The 13109-nt window shown below is 36.0% G+C and overlaps 1 protein-coding gene across 3 annotated transcripts in view; it reads left to right on the top strand.

Annotated features, from left to right (window-relative positions):
- Window positions 1-13109, top strand: part of PRKACB (protein kinase cAMP-activated catalytic subunit beta) — a 69107-nt gene that overhangs the window by 40073 nt on the left and 15925 nt on the right. For all 3 annotated transcript variants that reach the window (XM_026700237.2, XM_087930095.1, XM_087930096.1), the window contains exons 2-3: window positions 9015-9076; window positions 11516-11644. In XM_026700237.2, coding sequence (XP_026556022.1) covers window positions 9015-9076; window positions 11516-11644 — 191 coding nt within the window. The remainder of the gene's footprint in view (window positions 1-9014; window positions 9077-11515; window positions 11645-13109) is intronic.

The following is a 13109-nucleotide window of genomic DNA, read 5'->3' on the forward strand; positions in this document are numbered from 1 at the left end:
ACTTTTCCCCAAACGCTCCCACATTTATAGCAAGTCCCGGAGCAAAGCATTCACACACACCTCCAGCAGCCCTGACTGTGAGTAGTCCAGCAAAATGCATTTAGCACAATGGCTTCAAGGCAGGAAGTCCAGCAAGGCAAAGAAACAAAGCAGCAATAAGGCAAGAAGTCCAGCGAAATCCAAACACCGGCAATGGCACACAAAACTCAATGAACTCAGCACTTGTTCCTGACAAGTGCCCTTCCCCACAGCATCTCCTTAAGTCTCATTCCCCAGGTAAGCCTTAGGCATACCAGACTATGAGATCTTTATGTGGACAATACTCCTCTCACTATTAGGAAGCAATGTAGTAATTCACAAGTAAACTTCTGAGTGATCATGTAGAAAGGCTGGGGATAGAATTGAAAGATTAATTATTGTTGCCCAAGTCACATTCAGTCATAACATTGAATGTGAAAAGCATGAACTAAGGAAATACAGAATTATGAATGTGGAAATGAAATAAGCAAGTTGAACACCTGAGAAATTAGTGTAATTGGTGAATTGAAGTACAATATAGTCAACATACACATACGTGTCCAGGAACAGACAGTGGAGCAATATGAATTATTGGCATCAAATATAGAAAATAAAAAAGAGTTGATATGCCAATCAATTTGAGAAAAAACAGTATATTTCATATATTTAGTAAAGATAGTCTTCAATTTATGACCACAATTGACCCCACAATTTCTGTTGTTAAGCAAGAAAGTTACATGAATTTTGTCGTATTTTATGACCTTTCTTGCCACAGTTGTTAAGTGAATCTCTGCAGTTAAGTTAGCAATATGGCTGTTAAGAGGGTTTAGCTTCTCCATTGACTTTACTTGTTAGAAGGTCAAAATAGATCACATGTCCTTGGACATCGCAACTGTCAAAAATATGAGTCTGTTGCCAAGTATTTGATGGGGATGCTACAACAGTTATAACAGTGAAAAATTGTCATGTCACTTTTTTCATTGTCGTCATAACTTCAGTCACTAAATGAATTGTTGTCCCAAAGGTGTTTTTTTTAGGAGGCAATTGGACTTTCATGTGTTTTCTTTGAAGACTTTTAGCTTCTCATCCAAGAAGCTTTTTCAGCTTTGACTGGATGGTAGGGAGTGGAAGGATTTATATTCCTTGCAGACAGCTGGTCTTTTGCATTCCTTTTTGAGGGTTATTGAAGCACTTGGAGGTTTATCTGTGTCTGCAAGGTCACCTGAGTAGTGCTAATGGTTCCTGTAGTCTGCAGTTTGTTTATTTTGGGGAAATCAATTCATACTCCTACACCATTTGAAGGGTGTTCATCCCAAATTGCATAGCTAAAAGTCTATAGAGATTCTCAGTCATCCAAGTTGTGGTTGTCCCCAAAACTGAGAATCTCTACAGACTTTTAAACGAACTGTTGTAAGTTGAGGATTATGAAAGTTGAGTATATGAAAGAGCATTTGAGAAGCTGACAGAAAAAAATACTTTGGGGGAAAAAAGCTGAAAACAATTTCTTAAAAATTGAAAGATATCTAAGTAGCTTTTAGAATAATTAGTGAAGTAGCTTTTAGAATAATTAATTAATAATTAATAAATAATTAGTGAACAAAAATTTCTAAGGGGGGTTTACAGTGAACTTAAAATGAATCAGGTTCAAAAATGAGTTTGGAGAAACAGTGATACAGACTAGTGAAGACAGTGAAAACGGGTATGTTAAGGTAAAGGTTTCCCCTCTCCAGTTGTGTCCGATTCCAGGGGACAATGTTCATTTCTATTTCTTAGCCGAGAGAGCCAGCATTGTCTGAAGATTCTTCCATGGTTGTGTGGCCTGCATGACAATATTCCAAGGCACGTGGAATGCTGTTACCTTCCCACCAAGGTGATACCTATTTACCTACTCACATTGCATGCTTTCGAACAGGAGCTGATGCAAGTAACAGGAGTTCACCCATCGTACAGTGCTGGGGTCTTGAAACTGAGCTGCAGCTTTCCAATTGACAAGCTCAGTGTCTTTAACCACTGAGCCATCACACTCCCAAGAAGATAGTGAGGCAGAGATACATACTATCCCCATATATATTGTATTTAAACCAAAAATATATTATAAAAATGGCACAATTAGAAATTAAATGCTGGTACAAGAACACACTTTTTTAACTGTTGTCCAAGATACTGTCACTGTTTAATTGTAAAATGAGATTTAGACATTTGCTTTAATATTTACCCCAAACATTTGAAAGGGAAGAAAAAAACATCATCAATAATGGTGTTATATACACTTGAAGACATTTCTTAAAATTTCCACTGTGTTTGTTATAAAATATTGTTTTCTGTTAAGTTACTTGACAGAGCAAATAATTCATTCAGAACATACAGTTCAAATACCATAAGCAAACTGCATCCTACTGCCATCATTACATATCTTTATTTCTACGCAAGACAAAGAAAGCTTTTTTTTTTTACTAAACTTTCTTTTCTTGCATATTAAATAGGAATGAACTAATTTTATTCTGGTAATTTAGCTGATACTTACATTGCATCCAACATAATAGCAAGCAAATAACATTATTTCTGCGTGTGTAGATAGTAAATTGAGCTAAATAAATAAAACATTGGAGGAGGGAATCGTTTTGGAATCGTCTGCTTAACTGTTTTAGCTAAGAGTATTACATCATTTAATCACATAGAAATAGAAGGCTATATTTTTAGTAGTTGCCCACTTTGTTCTAGTATTCATGTGTATAAAGATCGTATGTTGAACCTCTTTTTCACTACCTAGTATACATCTTGTGGTGATATGTGGGGGTAATATTTTAAGGCAGAATGCAGTATAAGGGGATGTGTGGGGTGTGATAATGATTGCATAGTACTTGAATGTTGTTTAATTCCACCCACTTGAACTGCTGAAAGGCAGGCTACTTTTCCATTTCAAAATATGAGCTGCCTGATCAGATATGTGTGTAATTTCTGTGAATTCTGCACAGAATGTGAAGTTCTCTCCCACGCCCCCATGTTGCTTGGCAGCCTTGAAATTTCACCTAGCATTTATTCCTATTTATGCAGTGGGCAAAAGGAAAATGTTAAGTCTATCCAGTCTGCACAGCCATTCTGTGAATGTTATACTGTTTCTTCTGAGCTTTTCGTACAAATCTATTTTAATATTAGTGTGCTTGAATTTGATTGTTCAGATTCCTTATAAAGCTATTAGAGGGTAATTTCTGTAGCAGTTTTTAGTGTATAATACTGTACAATTGCTACCTGCACTTGATGTAAAAATTGTGTGTCTCTTTTACAGAAATTCATTTGTTGTTGCCTAGTCCACTCTGGCAACATATGGGAGGGCTGGTGTATTTTGGTATCCATTTCTAGGAAAGAAAGGAATGGAGACAAGAACATGATAAGAATTAATCTAATTTTTTATATATCATATGTAGAAGATGTGTAAATCCCTTTTCTTTCTTTTTTCTTTTCTTCACATCTGTGTGGGTGAATACTCCTGCAAATCCTTGGCGAAAACTTTAGAAATCTTTGGTATGGTCATTTTTTCATTAGAACCCAGAGTCATTGACTATATTACAAAATTATTAAATGGGGAAATTACTGTAATCCTAATTTTTAGAAAAATACTACAAAGCTTATAGTAAATTTTGGGGAAAAACATGAAATGTGCACTAGATAAAAAAATCATAGTGGAATTAATTTTACACTTTAAAAGAGTATGAATTTTACATGATACCCCTTTTTAAATTAGTAGCTAATATCAATTAATAAAATGACTTAATCTCATTTCTCAAAATATATTCTGATTTTGGTTGAAACATTTGAACAATTTGATGTTAGATTGTTCCTAAATTCCTAATTTCAAAGAGTTAATATTTACCTTTCCACTCTTTTCAAATATAGAAATGCAAAGTGAAATATAAAAAATAACAATAGACACAAGTAAAAGAAATAAAGCAGACACAATTTGCCTTAAAAGTCATCTATATTAAAATCATTTGTTTTTATTGGGTTTATTTCCTTGTTATTGCAAACTTAAAAATAAATACTTTAACTTTAGACATTATTTTCTTAAATGCAGGAATATGAAACTAGCCCACTTGAAGTACTCATTAGGTGATTTTAATATGTTGGGATGACAGAATATTTCCTAAAACATGTATACTGCAGATTGTAAAACCACTAATTCTAATTTAGTTCAGAAGCACATTGACAGTTTACACAGTTGCAGTATTAACTGCTGCTAATATTAAATAATATGCTAAAAAATAGCTCATTAAACACATACTCTGGGGCCATCACTATACAAACCAGTATCTAGAATTCATATTCAAAATATTCTTAGTATATTGGCTAGTATTAGCCATTAAAGTCTTTAGATGCCATATTTGATCTTAAAACTTAAACATTTTAGTCTATGGGATATTTAACAGCCTGTACAAAATAACCAAAAAAGATGATTCCCAGCATACAGGATCAAGACCAAAGCATGTTTTCCCCACAAATTGTTAAAGCAGCTGCAAAGTTTTTAAGATTTGCACAGCTACGGTACTTCAGAGGCTCTTCCCAAATAGAAAATGGAATAAAATCAGTGTACATATATGAGACACTTGGGAGCAGTTTAGAAACAACTCTGCAAGCCTGGAAAAGGTGCAATTTCTTTTAATGATTCAAAAACATGCCCCATGCTTTTTTCAAAGGATTTAACTTCCTTACCGTGCTTCAAAATTTCCATCTCAGATAATAGATCTCTTTATTGTAGAAAATTATTTAAGACAGGAACCTAAAAATTGCTTAGAAAGTGGTAACAGTGGAGCAGATTGCCTTTTGCTGCTATTTCTCAAGAAAACATTCAATTTACTATGCAGGTTATGATGCAATATAGATGTGTGTAATGTTCAAAAGGAACATTGTTCCTGTTTTTGTTTTAATCCCACTTAACTACATTGCTATTTATCAGATCTTTAAGATAACCTCTGCAACCTCTGACTGGGGAATTCTGGGAGTTGAAGTCCGTGCCATTTTAAGATGCTAATGTTGAGAAACACTGGTGTGCTATAGATGAAAGTCATTTCTGTAATAAGCTTTATTATGTATTAATTAATTAATTGGCCCATCTTAACCCATTTCTGCCTGATTAGTCACTGATGTACTTACATCATAGCAGAACCCAGTACAGGAAAACAATGGAGCATCATTCTCAAGTCTCCAGATTTTCATTAAGGATATGGGATTGTTCTCCTGATTGGGGACAATGGAAAGAGATGTCTCATTTGGTCATTATTACAACAATTACAATTATTACATTCATTATAATAAAATGCATCACATCCCTTGAAACAGACTTAACGACTTAGATGAGGGAATAGAAGGGGAACTTACCAAATTTGCAGATGATATTAAGCTGGCAGGAATAGCTGACACCCAAGAAGATAGGCTCAAGATCCAGATGGATCTTGACAGACTAGAACACTGGGCCGTATCTAACAAAATGAAATTCAATGTAGAGAAAAGTAAAGTCCTACACTTAGGCAAGAAAAGACTGGGTGAAACCCGGCTCAATAGCAGTAATTGTGACAGGGATCTTGGAGTCTTAATGGACAACCAGCTAAATATGAGCCAGCAATCTGCAGCAGCAGCCAAAAAAGCTAATGCAATCCTAAATTGCAGAGGGATACAATCGAGATCAAGTGAGGTACCACTTGATACCACTCTATAAAACCTTAGTAAAACCACATCTAGCGTACTGCATCCAGTTTGGGTCACATTATAAAAAAGATGTTGAGACTCTAGAAAAAGTACAGAGAAGAGCAACCAGAATGATTAGGGGATTGGAGACTAAAACACACGAAGAACTGTTACAGGAACTGGGCATGGCTAGTCTAGAGAAAAGGACCAGGAGAGACATGATAGCAGTCTTCCAATATTTGAGGGGCTGCCACAGAGAGGAGGGGGTCAAGCTATTTTCTAAAGTGCCTGTAGGCCAGAAAAGGAATAATGGATGGAAAATGAACAAGGAGAGATTTAACCTGGAAAAAAGGAGCAATTTTCTGACAGAACAATCAATCAATGGAATAGCTTGCCTTTGGAAGTTGTGGAAGCGTCATCACTTGAGACTTTTAAGAAGAGGAGTGAGGTTTCACAGTATTCCCACTTTATCTGACCAAGCCTTAAATATTGCGACACCTCTCCATTCTAAATTGTTTTTAGCTCTTACGTGATTGCAAACTACATCTTAAGAATGGATAATCTGGATGGCCATTTAGGCCAGCAAGTTTTTCGAAAGCATTAATCTCTTCCCAAAAAAACCACACTCACCTAAGGTACCGTAGCTTTTAGCAATATTCATTAATTCATTGGTTATTACATGGATTTTCCATTTATACAATATTTGAAGTGGCTTATGGCAGTTAAAATACAAAAATAGGAATAAATATAGTTAAAGAAAATCATAATCAGTTTATTAAAACCCAAATTAATTCAAGTTAAAGGCAAGATGATATTTTTATATTTTCCTAAATACAGGGAGAAGTAAAGTAAAATCCATGCCCCTGAAGAGTGCATTCCATAGTCAGGGAGAGGGGAACCTACACTGGAGAAGACAGTCTCCCAGATAGCAAATAGACAATCTTCTTCGGAGGGAGAAGAGACTTTAAAAGGCTTTTCCAACTGATCTAAGTATTCTGGCAATCAGTAAATGATTTAGGACTCTAAAGTTCTTATCAACATCTTAAATTATGCTGTCAGTTAATTGGCAATTAACTCAGAACTTCTGTATGTAACCCAACTGTAACCAATTGGGGTTTGTAGAGACTTTTTAAGATCCTATGATAAATGTACTAATTTCTATATCCCTTCCTTGAGCGAGATAAGCAATCTAGAAACAAAATATAAATATTTTTTTAAAAAAAATCCCATTCAGAAATAATTGCATTAGCCACTCAGCTATAGTGAAGTGGCAGCTATAGTAAAGATCATATTTTCAACTTCCATTGCTTGTAATTCCAATAATAGCTGAGTGTTAGAAATTACTTCCAAGCAGAAAACTTGCTCTTTCCGAAAAATGTAACTCACCCATGAGAGACTTCACCTCAGTCCTGAATCTAACTTTTTCCTTACCAAGATCTTTCTGAATTTAATTTTAGTTTGTTCTCCCTTGTTCAAGGACGTTAATCATTTACATAGAATCAGAAAGTAAATAGCAGTTGAGCCGGATGTCATCAGCACACAGACACAGAATGGCCTTATTTATAGCTCTAGATTGGTGCTGTCAAACTCCTGGCCCACGGGGTGGATGCATCATGCGCTGGCCATACCCATGCCTGGTTTAGCAAAGTGGAAAAAAGTCCTGATACACCGCGTGATGGCACAGTGACGTGAGTTTGACACCCCTGTTCCAAATGCATCGGAATGAAACTGATTTTCTGGATCCATTCAAATAGGGAGTTTCAGAACATTGGCTTTCTTGGTGGATGATCTATGCAGGAAAATAGACAAAGGAAGTGCTCCTGGTAGCTTAGAGGCCTACTGCCAAATAACCATATCTATCAATTTTATGTAGCTATTGAATAGCATAAGAGTTTCTCTACAAAAAGTCAGCAAGAGCACTAACTTCCAGCACATAGCACATGGACTTATGTACCGCTTCACAACGCTTCACAATCATCTCTAAGCAGTTTACAGAGTCAGCATATTGCCCCCAACAAGCTGGATCCTCAAATTTATATGCTTCACAGGGCTGCTAAAGGATATGGATATCTGACTATAGGGGTTGTTTTTTTTGCTAACTGATTCAAAAAGAGCATTATCTTAAGCTACCAACTGGCAAAGCTCAACATACTACCAAATTTTTGGAGACATTCCATGAGAATAGTACATCAAAAGAATTGTTCCAGAGAGTGATTCTGCCTCTGTAAAGCAGCCACTTAGTCATCTACTTTTAAATGGATGCAGGCTTTGTAAGGCGTAGAGATTACAGTGAAGAATCAGACACGTAGTTGAAAGTCTGGTTTTCATGATAACCTGTGCCTTCATTTAACCCATGTATCTCTCCTCCATATGCATATTCTGGTGGATGGTCTGGCTGTAGGATTGCTGGGTCTCTTGGAGGAGTAGAGTGTAAGCATTAACAAAGAATTAAATATTAGCAGAGTTTTTATTAGCAGCACAAACTGTAAATTCCACACGAGTAAATGCAGAGATGAGCACTCAAAGAACCATGAATACAATAACATTCCATTTCATTCACACACACACACAATTTCACCACAGCTTGTCCACTTCCTATAAAAGTGTAAATAGAATTATTCCTATCCCACCCCTCCATCCACTCATTTGAATGTCCCAGATTAGTAGAATCGATCAAGTGTTTAGCCTGGAGATATCAAGTTCTCTTTATGTAAAAGTGCAAAACGATCTATTGGTTTGGTTAATAATCATATTTAAACGCTTTTTTCAAAAGACAAGTCATATTGAATTACCATATTATCTGTGCACATTTTATACAGCCATGATCTTTCATGAAATGCAAAATTAGTAATTCAAGATAGTCTCTGACTATGGGCATTTCTAATGTGCAATTTTGTACCCTCCTAGTTTGCCTTTGCTTGCAATACTGCAATGCTCTTATGCACTTGATTCCTTAGCTTGCAAACAGCCATTAAGTGATAGTAATGCACCGTAGCAAGAATTGCTTACTTTTGAAGTATCAAGAGATTTTTTTTTTTAAAAAAAGCTTCCTCTAAGAGGGTTCTGAATCCCATTCAGTTTTGCTTGTATGTTACAGTGGTGTGGCCTGTTAGATTTAAATTAGTTTAAGCAAATTGTGTTAAAATTTATATTGTAATTTATAAGATTTAGAGAGCTGTTAGAACTCCTATAGAAATTTTGCTTTTTATTTGTGGATTTTTTTCAGCATTCCTTGAAACAGCTTTAAATAATTTTGAAGTGTTCTACTATTGTAGTGAATTGAACCCAACAGTTTTGTTTTTGTTTTCTAATTTCAGTGAAAGAATTTCTAGCCAAAGCCAAAGAAGATTTTTTAAGAAAATGGGAAAGTCCTGCTCAGGTAAAGAAATAATTTAAATGTCACTCATTAGATATTGGGCTAAGTTGTTGCCATTTCATGTGTCTATTTTATATATACATCCTGAAGCTGATTCTCAGTTTTGTTCATTTCATTTCATGTTTGGGTAAATAAACATTTTTTCTGATTAATTTTTATGCACATATATTGTATGGCAAAAAATTTATTTTATCTCTAGCACACAGTGTTCCAATGTATTTTTTCAAATTTAAACCTCTTGACTTTAGTGCTTTGTTGAGGCAAGTCAATATATTTCAACTCTTTCTATAAAATACCATCCACTAGAGAAGCGAATAAGCATATGGGTAAATATTTGGATACTTAAACTGTTCATTGCCGTCCTACTGAAGTTTTCAGTTTGATGAAAGCATAGTAGTGGAAGCAACTTCTACCTCTGAAATGATGATCATTAATATTTGCAGCAAAAGCAAAACTTTGCCACATTGCCAATTGAAGCATATATCTGTATTCCCTCCAGGATTAAGGGGTACAAATGAGGATAAAAATAAATCTTATTATTACACAAGAGACAGTCCACCATTCCCACCACCCTCACAGAAGCTGGTAATTAAAGCCAGATGGACACATTTCTAAGAGAGGAACCCCTTTTCCACTGAGACCAACCAGGTCTTGGTAAGATTTATAAAGCTGACACTTTCCTTGAATATGTCAGCGTTCCAGCAAAACCAAGCTCCAATCAAAAACTCTAAGACAGTCATTTTTCTCAAAGTTTATTTTTATTGGAAAAGTCATACTGGCACATCTAGGAAAACCCAAATCTGAGAGTTACAGGTTTTCCTTCAATAATTAAAAATACAAGTCCATCCCCCTGCACCCATTATTCCATCACATGCCACAATCACCATCCGTCCCAACTTAACATCTCTTAAACCAGTCCTCATTCAGGTGCAGAAATAACATGACCTTGATTGTAAAGAATGTTAATATGTCTAACTACATACACTCCATGAAATTCCCCCTTGCCAATTTCCCAAGCACAAGAATGTGCCAGTGTGGAAGCTTCTGGTGCTAATATGACTTCCAAAGCTGACATTGTCGTTTGTGAGAACAACTTATATGTCAGTCGGTCAATCAAAAGCAACAACTGAAATTCAGTGTCACTAAGAATCTACTAGCCATGCATTGAGCATAGAAACTGAGGACTGGACAGAGGGACCATTTTCAAACAGCAGATCCAATATCTTCAACTGTGGCTCATCCTTCATTCCTATCATATATCCTAATGCCCATCACTAGTTGAGGTAGTCCTGCCTACCTCCTCAACTCTCATCCTTTGCATCCCCTCACAGGACAAGGACACATAGTCTCCCACAACACACACACACACACACAAAAATTAAACTCAGTAACTCATCCATAGAGAACTCAGTCAAACCTGCTAAAATACACTGGAGCCTCAGGAAGGACAAGCCTCTTCAAGCGAAAAAAGAGCACCCCAGGATCCGTTCCACCCAAGTCTTGCTGTGTTGCCACATCATGGTGGGGGATGTTCCTGGGAAGAATGAGTGAGGCATGAGCATATATTCCCAGTAGGGTCGCCCAAGATGTGAAGGTCACCCCAGCTGCCAGCTAAAGTAAGTAGTGCCTATATTGGGCAGTAATGATATGCAGTTGCTAGGAGCAAAAACGACTTGATGGCATATAATCAGGTTCCATCACCCCTGGTACATGGCGCAAGCCCTCAAGCTAGCCTCCATCAACTACCACACCAACTAACACAGTCCAGGAGGCCTCGATCAGCAATGTTCCATAGGCCGAATATCCAAGGGTAGGGGTGCATCATAGCCTCAGTGCTGATAACCACATTAAGCACTTCCACCTTCCTTTTCACACTTAAGATCCATATTACTTAAACAGAGGTAGGTAGAAACTGAACTGGTCCACGTGTTCAGTACATATAAATATATTATTCTATTAGTCTCTGCAACTTGTCCCTGACACTTTCTCAGTGAGTAATAAGTTAAGTAAACTTAACAGAGCTTCAGCACTTTATGAAATATATCATCATTTAATCAATATCTTTTGGATACATAGAAATACTAGCTACTTCTGCTTACTGTTCCCATTTGGAAATACAAGAGCTGCTTTATAGTTCATTCATCTATTCATGAATGATCTCTTATACTTGAGATATTTTATCTGTTTCTGAGTAATATTGACATTGAGAATCAGACATTTACAATTTCACATGCGAGGCTTTCTGTGCTACCTGAAGATTTTAGGGCTTGATTTCTAGGATCTTCTACAAACATAACATGTTCTGTTTTCCAAGTTCCCTTTTCTCTCCAGTAGACACAGGTGCTACCCTGCTTGATAAATTATATGTATATTTGATTGAATTAATTACTGTTATAATAACCTGTTACACTTGGGATATTTTATCTGTTCTTACTAACGTAGAATACTGCTGGGTTAGATGACTTCGAGAGGCTTAAAACACTTGGAACTGGATCATTTGGCAGAGTCATGTTGGTGAAACACAAATCTACAGAACAGTATTATGCCATGAAGATATTGGATAAACAAAAAGTTGGTATTTTTATAACAGCTTACTTAATTCTGTATTCACTGATATGTGTGTATGTTTGCCTGCAAAGCTGTGGTTCAGATGAGGTACAAGCTTCATTGTTTCTGGGTTGTTCACATGCCTCTTGAATGCTATTTTCTGCACTAGTTCAGCTCAGTGAAAATCCTGCTTGTTTGCTTTGTGCTGGAAGAATGGCATACTAACTGCTCTAGAGATATATAAAGCACATGCTGAGTGTTCTCCATTGATTGTGTTTTACAGAGAGCATTGGTCAAGTGCCTTGTTCAGTTGTGGTTCAGAGTACTTGTTTGAAAAATGACTTATGAGAAGAGTTGAGATAAATCTGAAGAAGCAATAAGTACACAATGTGAATGGAAAAAATATGGTATTTTAAAAAATGAATCTTGAGGTTGTGCTTATTATTATTACAGCGCATGCCTTACAGTTACAAATAGTGCAGTGAACAGCTGTACAGCTATGAGTATGTGAAGAAATGAGTAGTGTTATTAAGTTATTATTTAATGGAAGAAATAGTATTATTCTGCAACATTTCCTCCTATAAAATAGTAACAGAGACATATAATAGTTAAAGCCCTTGAGATCGTTTTTTTCCCCTTTCCATTTTGTAATACTTAAGGTTGGATTATTTTGATAGTAAAGGGAATATAAAAGAGGATTTTGATACTTAGTTTCAATAATAACCATGGTGCAAATTTTAATAGGCTGTTACGGATTCCAGAAATCCAAACCTAGCTACTATAGAAATTCACTTTTACCCCAGTGTCAGAGTAGATATGCTAGGCAGGGGTGCAGAATGAGGGCATTGATCTGGACAATACAGTTCCTAAACAATGCTCAAGCTAGCCTGTTCGTTGCAATAGAATTTGTATTTTGGATAGAAGGAGTAGAAGAGAATCATTTTAAAAAGGGAAAGGATTTTAAAAAGAAAAGAAGATGCTCCTCCTTTTCTGGCACCCACCTAGCACAGTTTGATCAAGGTATTTGATTTGCCTTAAGACCCTAGCAGGAGGAATCATTTTTACATAGCATATAGGAAATAATGAATATTCAGGAAAAAAATGTAACGTTTGACAGTAAATTTCTGTGTAGGGTCATATCACTTTAAAGCATCTGTGCTTAGACTGAATAATATTTGTATAAAATAAATTTGGCGTGTGTGTGTGTCTGTGTCTGTGTCTGTGTGTGTCTGTGTTTTTAACAAATGAATACTCCTTGGTGTAAGCATTTGAAAAGAAATGAGCTAGTCGCTGATTAACTATTGTCAGATTGTGTAGCCAAACCAGTGCTAACATTTATCTATATTCACAACATCCTTTTTGTTTTATGAATATTCTGCCGTTTTCCTATTCACTTAAATCTGAGCTGTCTCTTTAAAAATTGTATTTTTAGAGTGGACTTTAATAGAGTTTAATATAGTTGGCAGCTACAAGTTAGAAGAGCTGGCAT

This window comes from Pseudonaja textilis, chromosome 3, assembly GCF_049901715.1.
Source record: "Pseudonaja textilis isolate UNSWEBS1 chromosome 3, rPseTex1.2, whole genome shotgun sequence".
NCBI lineage: Eukaryota > Metazoa > Chordata > Lepidosauria > Squamata > Elapidae > Pseudonaja > Pseudonaja textilis.